At 45.3% G+C, this 17,500-nt stretch overlaps 1 protein-coding gene across 1 annotated transcript in view; it reads right to left on the bottom strand.

Moving 5' to 3' along the window:
• Positions 1-17,500, bottom strand: part of LOC122249477 (rap guanine nucleotide exchange factor 6-like) — a 266,097-nt gene that overhangs the window by 23,450 nt on the left and 225,147 nt on the right. Inside the window, exon 2 of the mRNA XM_086552891.1 lies at positions 7,956-8,930. Coding sequence (XP_086409017.1) covers positions 7,956-8,033 — 78 coding nt within the window. The 5' untranslated portion in view covers positions 8,034-8,930. The remainder of the gene's footprint in view (positions 1-7,955; positions 8,931-17,500) is intronic.

The following is a 17,500-nucleotide window of genomic DNA, read 5'->3' on the forward strand; positions in this document are numbered from 1 at the left end:
TGAAACGACCAAGATTTAGTATAACCCAAACCCCGCTTGAAGTCGCATGTTTATTCTAACAAAAAAGTTATATGAAGCAGCGTGTTAGAGAGAGACAGAGAGAGAGAGAGAGAGAGAGAGAGAGAGAGAGAGAGAGAGAGAGAGAGAGAGAGAGAGAGAGAGAGAGAGAGAGAGAGAGAGATTGGGTGAGTGAATGAAAAAAATGAATGAGTGAATGAGTGAGTGAGCGAATGAGTACCTGAGAGTGAGAGTGAATGTTTATTTCCGCGTCCAACGCTTTCATTATCATAAACAAACCGGTCGATAACAATCCCCATGTTATATTACGAGAAACACAGATTAAAATCCTGCATGAGTATAATTCTGATATCAACCCCTGCCACTTTATTCACGCAACCTCCCATTATGTATATTTATCGTATGATATTCCTTTTTTTTAAATACACCCTCTACGGCCATTGAACCGCTCGCTGTAATAACCTGAAACACTTTGTACAATTTCAGTTCTATTGAGACGACGAACCCCAATATCACACAATTCCAACCGTTTTAAAAGAGGAAAAAGAGGTTTCCCAGACAAATGTTCTTTAGAAACAAAAACTCAAAATAACGAACAGCGTGACCGCCGCGGGGACAAGGGGCGCGCGACTGTAGCGGGTGGCCGTCCCAGCACCCAAGACCTGCTACCTGCTAACTACTGCCTGTTGCCTGCTACCTGCTACCCGCCACCGGATGTTGGTCATTTCCTCTGAAGTTCCCTTCCCAGTTTGCGAACGTGACCACCGGGAGAGAGAAAGGGGGGGGTCAGGGGGCGGGGAGAGGGGAGCGGGAGGGGAGGCACAGGAAGAGGAGGTAGAGACGGAGTAGGAGGAGGAGGATGTAGAAAAGGAGAAGGAGGTAGAGGAGGAAGATGAGGAGGAGGTAGAGAAGAAGGAAGAGGGGATAGAGGTGAAGGAGGAAGAGAAGGAGGAGGAGGAGGAAAGGGAAGGAAGAAGAAAGGGGAGTATGAAAGGAGGAAAGGGAAGAAGAAAAAAAAGAAGCGAGAGATGGTGGGAGGCGTGCAGAGGAAGAGCAGGAGAAGAAGAGGGAGAGGGAGAAGGAGAAGAAGAAGGACGAGGAAGAGGAGGAGGCGGAGAAGGACGACATGTCAAGAGGTGATCCATGGGATATAATGAGGGTGGAAATGAGGTCTGCCGTATTACTACACGTCAAGAGCAGACAAGTGGCGGAGTGCAAAAGGCTTATGACTTCTTTAAATGGATCCCAAGAACTGCCGCATAAAAAGAGAAAAAGAAACGCATAGCCCCAATATATGACCAGAAATAAACGCGTTATATAAAGATAATGAAACTAACAGCATACTGAATCAAAAATAAACATCGGGTTTTGCACGATAACAAATGTATTACAATTTACATAGTCAAGCGCCGAAAACCCAATAAAAAACGATTTGAAAACTAAATAAAATATCTGCCTCAATGGAATAAAGAATATACCACTCTGGATCTGTGTAACTGTCATCTCTTTCCCCTTCACTTCTGAAATTATGAAACCTCATCTCAACTCACGTTTTTCTCCCCTTCTCTCCCGTTCATATCAATGCATAAAATCTTTCACACGTCGGCTACCAAACATGATTATATCATCTTTGCCAACCTCACTCCGAAATTCAACGTCGCAAAAATAAAAAACACGTACTTTCTATTTACTTAGACTACTTACATTTTCATTTATTTTATTTTCCCACTCACTTTTACTTTAACAATCACTTATACTTACTTTAACATTCACTTATATCTAGTTACTTTCCTCATTCAAGTGTGAACAGAGACCACACCTGCCAATGTTATCATCAAGTTATGCACGGTTCGTCGACCCTCGGAACTCTCGGAACCCCAACTCCGAAAGAGAATCAGATTGGGCTCCTCACACCCTGAACTCCTCTTGAAAATATTCATCCATAATAATAAAAATTAATGAAAATAATGATGGCTTCACTCCCCAACCCCCCCCCTAACCCCCGCCCCTTACCCCCTTTACCCCCCCCCCTCCCCATCCCCCAACCTTCTATATAATTTTCCCGACCCGACAATAACACCCGATGAAAAACGATGCACCGGGAATGAATTCACATAAATTCAAATTAAAAAACAAAGTCATCCCTGCTCCCGACATTCATCATACTTCCGAGGCAGCGCTCCTCCGGTCACGCTGCCTTCCCGAGCGCTCGCAGTTCAAAGAGGCCGAGATAATTTTTTTTCCCTCCGTTTCGACCTGCCGCAACGCTCGTCGGGCTGGGTAATGTAGAGCATGTTATCACAGGGGCGTGAGGGAGGTAATGGCAACGCTTGGACCCATTTTTCTTATCCATAATAACTAGAGCCCCGAGCCATGATGATACATGCGCCACGTCACGTCAGCTAGATGTCAATTACTCGCTCACTCACTCAATCACTTATTCACACACACACAGACAGACAGACAGACAGACAGACAGACAGACACACACACACACACACACACACACACACACACACACGCACACACACACACACTACAGTCACATCTGACGTGTGGGCACCAATGGCGTATCCATAAGGCAACCGTCAACATGACTGCAACACATGAACACCTGATAATACACTACACTTTAATACTGCCTCGCGACTCCCGTAGGTGATCCCCAGGGCGTCTAGATGCGTGAACGACAATGGTATCCTGTTGCGGTATCCTTACCGTCACTGCAACAAGATGAAGGGGTTGAGGTATTGGTAATTCCTCAGGCTGTGAAGTTTATATGCGTGCCTGTGTGTGTTTACGTGTCTTGGGAAGACTAACTGGTATAAAGTGTCCTGTGAGATGTTTTGCGTAAAATTAAGTCTATTGTTATAGTATATCTAGAAGGGAAACTATCTATCTATATATATATCTCTGCTAATCTATCAATCAAATCATCACTATCTGCAGCCTATCTGGAACCCAAAGACGCGTTGCATCTTCTGCCAATACACACCATGGCTACCCCCCCCCCTCATCCAACGTCATTGTAATTACCATTTCCTTTGGAGAGAACGTGTCAAAAACAAGCAGCCGATTACCACACGAGACACAAGAGCAGGTAGTCTGTTATTCCTCCAATCGAGCATATCTTTTATACGGCAGATCCTTCTCCAACGGCACATCAACAAGAGGTTCGATAATCACGACGTATTGAGATCCTGAGACATGTCAATTGTCAATGGCGCTGGAGACCGTCGCCATCAAAACAATTTCCAGATCAAACGGAAAATCCCTTTGCGCGATCTCTCCTCGCGCCATTTAGGAAAAGAAAACGACCTCTGTCCTCCTCTTTCCTCTTTCGATTCCTTCTCGTCAATTCTCGTCTCGTCTCTGTTTTCAGTTTCTTTCGCCCTTTCTTTTTTGTCTTCTTTTTCTCCTCCAAACTTTTACTTCAACCTCCTCTACCTCCTCCACCTCCACATCATACCTCTACCTCCTACACCTCATCCACCTCCACATCATACCTCTACCTCCTACACCTCATCCACCTCCACATCGTACCTCTACCTCCTACACCTCATCCACCTCCACATCGTACCTCTACCTCCTACACCTCATCCACCTCCACATCGTACCTCTACCTCCTACACCTCATCCACCTCCACATCGTACCTCTACCTCCTACACCTCATCCACCTCCACATCGTACCTCTACCTCCTACACCTCATCCACCTCCACATCGTACCTCTACCTCCTACACCTCATCCACCTCCACATCATACCTCTACCTCCTACACCTCATCCACCTCCACATCGTACCTCTACCTTATCTCCATCCACTCCACCATGTCCCTACCTCTAACCTCATCCACCTCCACATCGTACCTCTACCTCCTACACCTCATCCACCTCCACATCGTACCTCTACCTCCTACACCTCATCCACCTCCACATCGTACCTCTACCTCCTACACCTCATCCACCTCCACATCATACCTCTACCTCCTACACCTCATCCACCTCCACATCATACCTCTACCTCCTACACCTCATCCACCTCCACATCGTACCTCTACCTCCTACACCTCATCCACCTCCACATCGTACCTCTACCTCCTACACCTCATCCACCTCCACATCATACCTCTACCTCCTCTACCTCAACGTCCACCTGTACCAATACTTCCACCTCCAACACCACCCCTTCCTCCTCTACCCCACCGTCTCCCTACCCCCCTTCGCTCCTAGCCTCCCCCACGCCACTCGCCGCCTCGCCACGCCCTCCCGGCCGCCCCGCCCTGAACCCCGACCATCCCCCTGACCTCTCGCCACTCCTCAGGCATTATCCTGTCGTGGGAGAGCTGCATCGGGGTCAGAGTGGGCCAAGGTCAACGTAGCATCGCGACGATTACCTCCGTCTCGCCGCCAGGTCTCCCTGACCCCGTGACCCCGGAGTACCTCAAGCAGCTTCATCAACTGCAGCCTCCCTCCTCCCTCCTCCCCCCTTAGTCACAATTAGTGCGTGGCATCTGCAAGTGCACGGGGCAGGGGAGCGATCGCCTTTGTGCAACACTGGGAGGGCTGAGAACGCTCCTGCCAGGGACCAAGGCAGAGGAGCCGCGGGATTGAGTTGTGACACGGATGAGCATCTCTGCATGAGAGGGGAGGGGGTGAGGGGGGTGGGAGGGGGGGGAACAAGGCAATGCGATACGGAGGGAGGAAAAAAGCAACGCCATGCATGCGAAAGTGAAATGCAATGGAACCAATGGACACAGGAAGGAGAGACCGAAAATCTATTTAAAAATAGTTCATCATAATTCAAGCTCAGCAACTGGATGAAAAACAGTATCCAATGTATAAAAATCCTAGCAATTCCAGTATATCCTTACGTAACGAGTCAACGCCACCAACGCATACAGACAGAAGTAAACCAATGGTTGTTGTTACAGAAAAGTGTTATTATACATATTCCTTGAAAATTCTAAAAAAAATCATGCAGTTGAGCGACCTACTATGCTCCTTAATTCCTTTAATTCGGCAACATCATCAACCAAGTCGCAACAGCCGGTAAATCACACAGCCACTTCATTCACATCCAGTCATCGCGATCAATTGCAAGACTCAATCAGCTGCATCATCGCCTCCGAGAATAGCATAAAAACGGTATAGCCGAAAGCACAAAGTGTACTTCCAAGCACCGGATACATTAACATCTTACACAAAAGAAGGCAAAAAGGGGGAGGGAGGTAAGTCACACACTCCGAGACCTCAAAAAAATAGAAGAAAAAATAAAAAATAAAAAACAACACCAAAAACAAACAAAGGAGAGAGCGAATGAGCTCAGCCTCACACGCACCGTCGCTCACTCTCACACTCCCGACCTCATCGACACCGCTTCAACCTCTGCAATATTGCGACGCTGCTCATTGCAAAGGACAACGAGAACATGCAGATCGCCGCCAATATCTGCAGTGACAACAGTGACAACAAAGACAACCGAGGCGCCCCGACCTGTTTCCTGGTCCCGCGTGCGTGATATTTGCATGACCTGTTAACGACTGACTGGAGACGCGCATCGGTATTAGGTTCCTGTGCATGATGGCGAGAGCATCTGGGGGACTGAAGCTGCTTTCGCCTTTAAGTGACTGCCGACGATAACAAGGGGGGAGGGGGGGCAGGGAAAAAAATCTTTATTGAATAGTGTGGCAAGCTGATGTATAGCAACGTACAAGGAGCGTTGAAATGATCACAAATAAACATCTGACCTCGAAGTATCGATCTTAACATCTCTCTAAAACTTCAAAAATACATCTCCCCTCCCCCTCATATCCCCGGTTTCCTTATACACAACTAGATCAGCAAAAAAGGGACCAAAATTCTTCTCTTGTTAACGAATTGACTACATCAAAGAAAATAAAAAAAGACAACCAAAAACCAAACATGGAGACATACACTAAAAACAATCGAAATGTGATACACAAGCGCCAAAATCACACCACGTCATCACATCCACAACCTCCATTGAATACTATAACCCTATTTAATATATACCATCAAATAGCACATTATTACAACATAATATCACTAAAGAACATAACGATTATAACATAGTATCATTAAACTACATATAACAACCACATATCAGTGAACAACATAACAGTATCCTATGTTGCAGTGCGATCTTTCCAGCGACACCCTCTGTCCTGCAGCATATCCCTCCTGCAACAAAGCCAGTGCCTTTTCCTCTTTCAACAAAGCCTGCCCCCTTTCCTCCTGCAATAACACCGTCGCCCTTCCCTGCAGCAACAGCTTCGGTGCCCTTCCTCTTTGCAACAAAGCCTGTGTCCTTCCCTTTTGCAACAAAGCCTGTGTCCTTCCCTTCTGCAACAAAGCCTGTGTCCTTCCCTTCTGCAACAAAGCCTGTGTCCTTCCCTCCTGCAACGAAGCCTGAGCCCTTCCCTCCTGCAACAAAGCCTGTGTCCTTCCCTTTTGCAACAAAGCCTGTGTCCTTCCCTCCTGCAACGAAGCCTGTGTCCTTCCCTCCTGCAACGAAGCCGGCGCCCTCCCCTCCTCCGCGCGCCCTCGCAATGTGCCGAACCGCGCTACTACATCCACGGAGATCACTCGCCGCCCCAGGGTTCGCCCCCGGCCCGACCAGTGCACGTAGTAGCGTACACTCGCTCACTCACGCACCCTGGGTCTCCCCCTTCTCCTTAGTTCCCACCACCTCCTTTCATCCTCTCCCCTACCCTTTCCTTCCTCCCTCTCTGTCTGTCTCTGTCTCTCTCTCCTCTCTCCGTCTCTCTCTCTCTCCCCTCCCCTTCCCATTTTCCTCTCACCGCCTCTCCCTCTCCCCTTCCCTCTCTCTCCTTCTCCCCTTCCCTCCCTCTCTCTCCCCTTCTCTTCCCTTCCTTTCCCTCCCTCTCTCTCTATCCCCTCCTTCCACTTCCCCTTCCCTGATTCCCCTTCTCCCCAACATCCTCAATAACACCCACTTATTCTCATGCTGACTTGTGCTGTCATGCATAGATGCAAATATGCACACGCAGACATGCACACATATCTAGACAAAGCCACACACCAACATGCACACAAGCATGGCCGTACACAAAGGTCAAGGGGACGTGACCTACGACCCGGGCGCAGGCTACCGTGGGACAACAACGGTTACCGCAACCAGCCCATCTAAGCAAGACACACACACACGTACGTACACACACACACACACACACACACACACACACACACACACACACACACACACACTCACTCACTCACTCACTCACTCACTCACTCACTCACTCACTCACTCTCTCTCTCTCTCTCTCTCTCTCTCTCTCTCTCTCTCTCTCTCTCTCTCTCTCTCAAACATCCACCTCACTAAAAAAAAAAGAAAAAGAAAAAGAAAAAAAAAATCACCAGCCTTTCAATCCTGCACATTTCGGTCTGTAAGATATGCAACAGGTTGAAGCCGAACCAACGTTCCCGCTTCAGGATCTTGCGGTGTGAGATCGAGCCGGGCGAAGGGGCTCGAACGGGGAGAGATTGAGATAGATAGACAGATAAATGCACAGGGTTGACGGAAAGGTAGATGGGTAGACAGATGGAGAAAAGGTTAGTAGGTGGGTAAGTCAATGGTCAAAGTGGGAGGGGGGGTATATGGTGGAAGGGAGGGAAGGGGGGAGGAGGGAGGGAAGAAGGGGGAGAGGGAGGGAGGGAGGGAAGAATGGGGGAGGAGGGAGGGAGGGAGAGGGAGAGGGAGAGGAAGAGAGAGAGAGAGAGAGAGAGAGAGAGAGAGAGAGAGAGAGAGAGAGAGAGAGAGAGAGAGAGAGAGAGAGAGAGAGAGAGAGAGAGAGAGAGAGAGAGAGAGAGAGAGAGAAAGAGAGAGAGAGCGCCATCTCCTCACACGAACCAACCTTTGCAAAGCCAAACAAAACGCTCATGGCCGACTCACCTGCAGGGTCCGGGTCTCGGGCGGGACCATGAGAGCCCGGATGAACCTCTGGTCGTGGTAGTCGTCCATGGTAATCATCGAGGAAGGCGAGCAGGGCAAGGAGTCGTCGCTCTCTCGCTGCCTTCGCACACTCGCGGCGGTCGTCCTCGGCAGCAGGCACGACGACGCGTCAGAACGGAGCCATCGCCCGTCGACGACCTCAGCCACGACCGGACTATTATTTATGCGCTTTTTCTCACTTAATTACTTATTATCATTCACTTATATGAATCAATGTCACTAGCAAATGTACGACTGGGGGGTGGGGGGTGGGTTCCCTTCGTCCGTTCCTTTCTTTCGTACAGACAGCAACGTCTCACCCAAACGAGTTGCTGACGAGACCCGAATTTTGAGTTCCGAGTTAATAGCACTTTTTCCCCCCGAGTGCCGAGCCCCAACCTCTCTTTAGTTGAATACCACTCGTCGCTCGTCGGCTCGAAACTCGCGGCTCACTCGTCGGAGAATCGAACGGTTCCTCCGACTGGTTCAAGAAACAGGGTCCCTCTCTGTCTACCTTTCGACGCCCCGCTTCTCCTCCATGTTCCTGCGCGTTACTTCCTGTCGGGGGGCGTGAGAGGACAGCGAGGGGCGTCCCGGGCCTCTGAGCGCCTTACGGGGCTGCCTCCGCCGGCCATCTCAGCGCCGCCAGGGTGTGTGTGTGTGAGTCGCGCCTCCTGACGGTGCGGAAGATCGGCCGGACTGAGGATGTCTCCACACTCAAGTCGATGTTGTTTCTTGTTCCTCTTTGCTTTTTTATCGGGTTATTTATCTGTTTATCAATTTATCTATCTATTTATCTATTCGATGAGATCGGTATGCAAAGGTTCTGGTTTTCCTCCGCGGACTGAGATCGTTTGGTAGAAGGGCGAGGTCACGTAACTTCACAGCTTCTGTTCCTCAAAGGTCTTCATGAAGTCTTGTTGAATCTGTGCGGTTCTGAAAAGGGAGAAGAAAAGGACGGTTAATAAAAGACTAATATACACTAAAGATTTATATGTTAATATAATTGATAAATGAATCATTTTTGGATTGCTTACGCGTGATGAGGAACTTTCTTTAAAAAGTTCGAAACGTCGCGAGTTTTTCCTTTCATTATGTGGTAGTGTTTTATTAATTATGTTATGTGCAGATTACTGTGTTTGTGTTTTTTGTGATTCATAAGTTAATATATTATAAAAAGGAAAATAGATAATGCTCTTCCTCGCCAAACCCTTAACAAATACAAATACAAATGAAGATATAAAACAAAAAAGGAAAACCCACGAAAAAGACTGTGTAAAGATAAAATAAAGCAATTTGATATACAACCAATCAGTTCACCTACCATCGAGGTCGACTCCTATTTCCACCAACCTCTATTTCTAACATCTTTAAGATTAACCTCTATTTCCAACATCTTGAGGTCGACCTCCAACACCACCCAGTGCCTACCACTCAGACATTTACATGTACATCTTTCCTGATGACGTCAAGGAATACAGACATCTTCCATTCGCCTTCGATTTTCACAAAATGTTTCAATGAGTGTACTCCTATACAACTCCCATGCCGAATATTTCTCTTGATTTTATTCAAAATCATACACGGGAACACATCCATACTGTCAGGGATACGCAGAGGCACTTGGCGCTTACACACACACACACACATACACACACACACACACATAACCTTAAATGTATAGGACAAAGAATGAAACATTAATTTTTCTTTATTCGTATCCATCTTTTTATCTAATCATCTTTTTTATATTTACTTATCTATCTATCTATTCATCTGTCCATTTATTCTTATTCTTTATCTTTATTCTTAAGTATCGTAAAAAAGTCCATAATTTTCTCTCTTCAATGATAAAAATGATCTTCACAAATGTTTAGATAAAAAAAAATATTATTGCTGGTAATTTCCCGGATTACATGCAAATTCCAGAGCGTGAAAAACCTAATCAAGAAATAAGTTAACGTTGCACTAATTGATCGCTTCATTAAAACCACATTGCATGAAATAAAAATACGACTATGCCATAATTAACGGATCCACACACACACACACACACACATATCTATATCTATCTATCTATCTATACATATATATATAAGTGTGTGTGTGTGTGTGTGTGTGTGTGTGTGTGTGTGTGTGTGTGTGTGTGTGTGTGTGTGTGTGTGTGTGTGTGTGTGTGTGTGTGTGTGTGTGTATATATATATATATATATATATATATATATATATATATATATCAATCCTCATAAATCTCTATCTTTCTATATATCTATAAGCTATCTTCCATCACACTCCCCATTTCTCAAGAACATAAATAATTAACAAGTTTAACCCCAACCAATTACAATCATTCTATCCTCTTCGATAGCTTGTTAATGGAGCTTTGATTTTTTAAAAATCTACATAAATAATAAAGCAATCAGTTTAGATTGCCAGCCCAGTCCATGCATTCGCGTCTGCAATTCACCTCCACCAATATCAAAGAACGTCTACGCCCTTCTCTCGTGTCGTCACCGCTTTCCTGTTTTACGAACACCCGTGGACTCATAATCCTGTTAATCACGTGATCAAACGCCGTAAATAATTTTTTAAAAATTAGCCCGCGCTATTGGTTGCGAAAAAAAAATTCTGAGTGGTTTAACTATGTTTTTTTCTCTGTATCTATATTTATGGTTGTTTATCAATTTCCTTCTTTCTCTTTCTTTTTTATCTTTTTTTTATACTCTCTCTCTCTCTCTCTCTCTCTCTCTCTCTCTCTCTCTCTCTCTCTCTCTCTCTCTCTCTCTCTCTCTCTCTCTCTCTCTCACTCTCTCTCTTTCTTACCTTTTAATACTCTCTCTCTCTTCCCGTCCCTCTCATTCCAATCATGTCACTTCTCCCCTCTTGTCCAGCTATAACTTCATTATCATTCTCCACAGTTCCCCACAGTTCACTCCATCGCCTGCGTTTCTACTCCCCCTCCGTGACCCTATTTCAATTTCGTTTTCTTGTTTACATCCTCTCTCCCTCCCTCCTTCCCTCTCGCTCACTCTCTGGCTCTCGCTCTTTATCTTTATCGTTCTCTCTCTCTCTCTCTTTCATTTTTTCTTTATTTTTTACTGCCTTTATTTCTTTTTCGTTTGCCTATCTATCTATTCACGATAAATAATGTTCCAACCGGAGATAACGCTTGTCATGCAATCTCATGACAGGCTTATAATTTATGCAATTGTTGGGCATTTTATTTTTGTTTAATCTTCCTCTATTCTGATTTCAAATTTTTCTCATCTTTCGATCCTTAAATTTCATAATTTTATTTTCCTCTTTTTCATGCCATAAAACAGTCTTGCTTAATCACCTCCAACTCAACATATCAATCCAACAAGTCAAGTCTTATCTTTCATGTAAATTACGTGAAGAAAAAGAGAGAGATTAAAACAACGAAAAAGAACTAAGGAAAAGAGGGGAAAACATGAAAGAGAGAAAGAAAGAAGGACGCCAACTCAGACGGAAAGAAAGAAACGAAAATAGAGAGATATCAATAAATAAAAAAGATAAATGATTGTTTATCAGGATTATATAGAAAATGTTGACCTGTCGAACCCGGCCACATATCAACGAAAACTGTACAGCAAAAGGAAGCATAAAATTACGATTAAGGACGTGGAATAGGAGGAAAGGTGAAGGGAAGCAGGTGGAGGTGGAGGAGGAGGAGGGAAAGCAGATGGAGGAAGAGGATGGGAAGCAGGTGGAGTAGGATGAGGGAAAATATTTGGTGTGAAAATTTTAGGAAGAGGGAAAGTATGAGGAGGAAGAATAGGACAAGGGAGGAGACGAGGAAGAAAACAAAAGGAAGGACGAAAAACAACAACACATTAAACACAATTTTCCAACCGGGTCTACCTGGAAAAACTTAACCATTCCGACCCTGTTCAATAATTCAATAACGTTTCCCGAAGCTGGCGATTAAAGTAAATTTAACTAAAAAAAAAAAACGTCCCCCATCACGTTCATTAATCATTCTCAAGCCCTTAAAGGTCTCGTTAACCTTGAATTAAGTGCTCGTTTATGGATATCACGAGCGATTCAACATTCATGAATGGCCATGGCGAGTACGCGAGTTCCTGGCGCTGAATCAGCTTGTAAATACCATATGTAATCCAATCTATACATGATACAACACAACTCAAAAATCGTAGTATGAACCACACCACTAGCTGGGGACGCAATGTGTTCTCATCTGTCATGCGCAGTGTGTGATGTAGTCATGTGTGTATTTGTGTATGTATGCATGTATGTATGCGTGTGTGTATGTATGTATGTATGTATGTATGTATGTATGTATGTATGTATGTATGAATGTATGTATATATTTCATCTATCTATCAATATATTAATCCATCTATTTATTTATATATCTATTCATCTATCTATCCCTGTATCTAAACGAGATGGTACCACGCATACACCACCGGAAATAATATCTCTCTTGTCTTTTATTAGAGCCAAATAAAACGACAAAAGAGAGGGTAATTCAAGCACATCTCATGATGGCAGTAGTAAAATGTTGATTACTCGGATTTTATTTTTTAAGTGACACCAGAAACAGTTAATCCATGAGATGCCATCACAACAAATTAGCTAGACACCACACCACTCCATCTCATGGTATGCCATAAAACAAACTGGTAATGAAACGTCGTCACAAAAAGCCCCAACTCAGAAAACGATGTCACAAGACAGCTAAATAAGTGATATCACACTATCTCATATCGTTACGAAACGTTCAAAATAACCCCTGGCGCCTCCTTAAGTAACATTCACGAATATCCCACATCCTTAAATGAAGTTATGAACATTCCAAAATATCAAGTGAAGTTGTAACTCCCCAGACTAACTCAAGTCCCATTCCCTTTTCTTAAACAACTTTATAATCCTCTCCTCTTCCACCTCCACCTCCTTCTCCACCTCTACTCCCAGCCCCAACCAAGCCGCGTGCCGTGTGGATCACCTACATTATTCACCGCCGACTGACTCAAGCCACTCTCAAGTTTCTTTCCTCAAATGAGGCGGAGGCGAGAAGGCGGCGCAAGTCGGGACGCGGAGAGTAAAGAGAGTTTTGACCTTTTGAGATCTAATTGACATTGGCGCCTTAGAAACTCCTACATGCCGGAGTAATACTAGGATCACGATACTTGACTCATAACAAGGACAATCCCGTCAGATAAAGGGACGAATATACGAACTGATTTTGAATCAGTAAAGTGTGCAGTCTTGGTAACCAACGCGTTTACATACAGTCTTGATAGTTAAAGCAAAGAGAGAGTAAAAAAAAAAAAAACGCAGCTGCAACATGGTAAAACCAGGACACTTGCATCATGAACAAATATTAATTTTTAAAAATCTTCCAGACGCATACCGGCAACTCGTGCAACAAAAGCCATTGAGTTGTGCAATATCAAATGGAACTGGTCAAAGATTCATTAAGGGAGTTTCTGCCATGTTGACAGGTGGAGGCAGGAGGGACGGGCGCGGCAGATGGTTCAGGAGGAGAGAGACAGATGGTGCAAGTGGCGTAGGAAGTGGTTGCAGGTGAAGTGTGGGTCACTGAGTCAGTAACTCGCCGTGAAGTAAGTTAACTTTTTAGTGATGTGTTTTGTGTCTTTTCTTTTTACTTCCCGCCCCTTTTCCTATTTCCATTAATTTCTTTCCCTCTCTCTTTCAGCTGTCCTTCCCCTCCCCTTCCTCCTCTTTTCATTTCTCTATCCCCCTTCTCCTTCACATTCTATTTTTCCTTTCCTTTCCCTCCCTCCGTTTCTTTTAATTTCCCTTCACTTCCTCCTCTTCCATCCCTTTCCCTTCTCTTTCACCTTCCCACTCTTCTTTTCACTTCATTTCCCTTCCTCTTCTTTTCCTTTCCTTTTTTCTATCTGCACGTCACCTCCCTCTCTCCCAGCTTTATTTCTTCTCCTCCTACCTCTCCCTTTCAGTTCCTTCTTCTTTCCTTCTTTTCCTTTCCCTTCCTTCCCCATCAATTCCCTTCCCCTTCTATTCTCTTCCTTCCACTTCCCATTCTCTTCTTTTCCTTTTACTTCCTTTCCTCTTCTCTTGCTTTCACTTCCTTTCCTCTTCTCTTCCTTCCCTCTCTTCCCTCAAACCCCGTCCTTCAAAATCTTTCAAACACTCTCTTTCCCCTCCCCCTTCACCCCCCTCCCATCTAACCTCCATAACCCCATCTTCCCAAATCCACCTTTTGTTATTCCTTGATCTCCCCCCTCTCCCTTCCATCCAACCTGCTCTTAGATCGAGCGAAGATAAAGGATAAGGAGGAAATAACAGAGATAGAGAAAAAAAGGAGGAAAGAAAAGATAAGGAGAAAATAGAGGGCGATAAGAGGGAAAGGCTGAGCGGGTCCTTGGGTATCTGGATGGCGAGAGCCAAGGAGATCCGCTGGCAAGACACTTCATACAAAAAGAAAATAACATATGCACACATTTTAATTTATTCCAAAAACGTAAGGATTATGTAAAATACTTCCAGTCTATTCTGATTCACAAGGAGAAAAGTATCGCATCTAGGCCTACAGGTATATCCACATGGCACAAAACAAATGACCAGACACACACACACACACACACACACACACACACACACACACACACACACACACACGTGCTTGCATGAGTGAGTGTATCGCTGCCACGGTTTTCCATAACAGCGAGGCGAACAAGGGGGGGGGGGCGCCTCCGGGGTAAGCTGAGCCCCGCTGTTATCGCCCCAGCATCAGCCTGCCTCAAGGCCGGAAGGGAGGAAAAGGAAGAGGAGGAGGAAGAGGAAGAGGAGGTGGAGGAAAAGGAGAGGGAGGAAAAGGAGAGGGAGGAGGGAGAGAAGGAAGAGGAGGAAGAAAAAGAAGGAAGAGTAGGAGAAGAAGAAAAGGGAGGAGGAGGAGGAGGAGGAGAAAAAGATGGTGGAGGAAGAGGAGAAGAAGAAAATGGAGGAGAAGGAGGAAGAGAGAAGCAAAAGAAAGAGGAGGAGAATGAGAAGATGAAAAAAATGAGGAGGAAAAAATGAGGAGGAGGAGGAGGAGGAGAAGGGTTGCTTGAAAAACTAGACCAGGAATCTCCCATTCACCGACTTCTTTCGTCGTTTTAGTTATTCTTTCTCATTATGGCTTTTCGCTTCTTTCTAATATTCTGATCTTATTTTTTGCCTACATCTTTTCCATCTTCTTCCTCCCTTTTTTTAATCCTTTTCTTGGATTCTTCTTCTTTTTACCTTAATTTTCTTTGAATCTCTTTCCCATTATTGCCATCACTGTTATTGCTTTTGTTGTGGTTCTCCTCCTCCTCCCCACTTTTCTTCTTGCTATTTTCTTCCCTCATCTTCCTAATTTTCCTTTTTCAAAATCTCCGTCTCCTCCTATTCTTTATGTTCTTCTTTCTGCATATCGTTTCTTTTTCATTTCTGTCTTCGTCGTGTCAGATTTCATGGGAAGAAAAGCGATAGATATCATGAACGGGAGATTCGTCACTCTCTCATTCATGACACGGAACAAGCCTGCGGTCATGCATGACAAATCCTTGACAGTGCATGAGAAAATGCAATCACCGCGCTTTGCTTCCGTACTTTATTGAGTGTGTATGTGTGTGTGTCAGTGTGTGTGTGTGTGTGTGCGTGTGCGTGTGCGTGTGCGTGTGCGTGTACGTGTGCGTGTGCGTGTACGTGTGCGTGTGCGTGTGCGTGTACGTGTACGACGTGTACGTGTGCATGTGTGCGTGTGTGTGTGTGTGTGTGTGTGTGTGTGTGTGTGTGTGTGTGTGTGTGTGTGTGTGTGTGTGTGTGTGCGTGTGCGTGTGCGTGTGCGTGTGCGTGTGCGTGTGCGTGTGTGTGTGTGTGTGTGTGCGTGTACGTGTGCTTGTGCGTGTACGTGTGCTTGTGCGTGTGTGTGTGTGCTCGTTCTATGAATGAATGAATGAATGAACGAAAAACTGAGCTAGCGACTGCCTATGCGTGGCTTGCGGCTTGTGGCTTGGTCATGGCAACATTCCGTCTCACACAAACACCGTGAGCACAGACGCAACATTCTCGCAACACTCAATATCTCTCTCAAGCAATAACAATAACACTATCCTTGTAAATCCTCTATCCCCAAACCTCTGCAACTGCAACTACACTACAACTCTCCCTGACTTCCAGCGCCCAATAACAACCTCATTAGCTGCAAGACGTCTCATTTCATCGCGTTCCTTATTCAAAGCCCTGTATTGACTTGACCTCTTGACCTTTCTTCCAATCCGCTGATCTCTCTTCTTCCATCGTTAGCATCTTATCGGTTATCATCATCGTCCTCCTTTCAAGTACCCGTTTTCCCATTCGTTTGAACTGGTTGCGATATTTTTGGTTGTTGGATTTAACTCTTTTTGGTGAGTATTTCTTTTGCTGGAGTTTTTTTTTCACTTTCTCTTCTCCTTCGTCTTTCCCTCTCTCCCTTTCCCTATTCTTCTCCATCTCTATTCCCTTATACCTCCCCCCCCTCTCTCTCACACACACACATTTCTCTCTCTCTTTCTTTCAGTCTCCTTTTCTCTCTTTCAATCTCTCTCTCTCTCTCTCTCTCTCTCTCTCTCTCTCTCTCTCTCTCTCTCTCTCTCTCTCTCTCTCTCTCTCTCTCTCTCTCTCTCCCTCCCTCCCTCCCTCCCTCCCTCCCTCCCTCCCTCCCTCCCCCTCTCTCTCTCTCTCTCTTTCTCTGTCTTCCCCTCTTTCACGGTCTCTACTTTTACTTTCTTTGACTTTCCTTTTTCATTCCCTCAACAGAGGAAGGCAAGTTTGCATTGTGTGTGTGTGTGTGTGTGTGTGTGTGTGTGTGTGTGTGTGTGTGTGTGTGTGTGTGTGTGTGTGTGTGTGTGTGTGTGTGTGTGTGTGTGTGTGTTTTAGAGTAACGCTTTTGTTAGCTTTACAGACACACGAATGTATGAACATATGAATCTGCGTCACATATATTGCAGCACACTTGTATGCTCGATAAGCACAGCCTCATTTGCATGCATTCGTAACAATATATACGCGCGCTGTATGTATCATCATCGTGTGATTACTATGTATGTATCTCTCTACTTGTAAACACAAGCACACATCACATTTTAGTGCATCTCTAAACAAGTTTATCCTCCTTGAGGCAGCATCCTCGTCTCACTTTCCCTGCAAGTTTCTTGAGCCGTTACACCAAAGTATCTTTCTTTCTCTCTCTCTCTCTCTCTCTCTCTCTCTCTCTCTCTTTCTCTCTTCTCGTTCCCTTTCTCCTTTTTTCTCTTTCTCTGTTATTTTCTTTCTCTTTCCCTCTTTTATGCCCCCCTCTCCAGCCTAATCTCCATCCCGGTTCCTCTTTCTCCTTCCCTCTCCCTCCCTCCCCCTCTCTCCATTCCCGTCCCCTCCCTCTCCCTCTCCTTTCCCTCCCCCTTCTTCTCTCATTGCTTCACACAAACAACTCGCCAAAGCGCCATGCCTATCTCACAAGATCCGTCATTCCGG

Source organism: Penaeus japonicus, unplaced genomic scaffold, assembly GCF_977035675.1.
Source record: "Penaeus japonicus unplaced genomic scaffold, GWHDUDI00000001_assembly GWHDUDI00000027, whole genome shotgun sequence".
NCBI classification, from domain to species: Eukaryota; Metazoa; Arthropoda; class Malacostraca; order Decapoda; family Penaeidae; genus Penaeus; species Penaeus japonicus.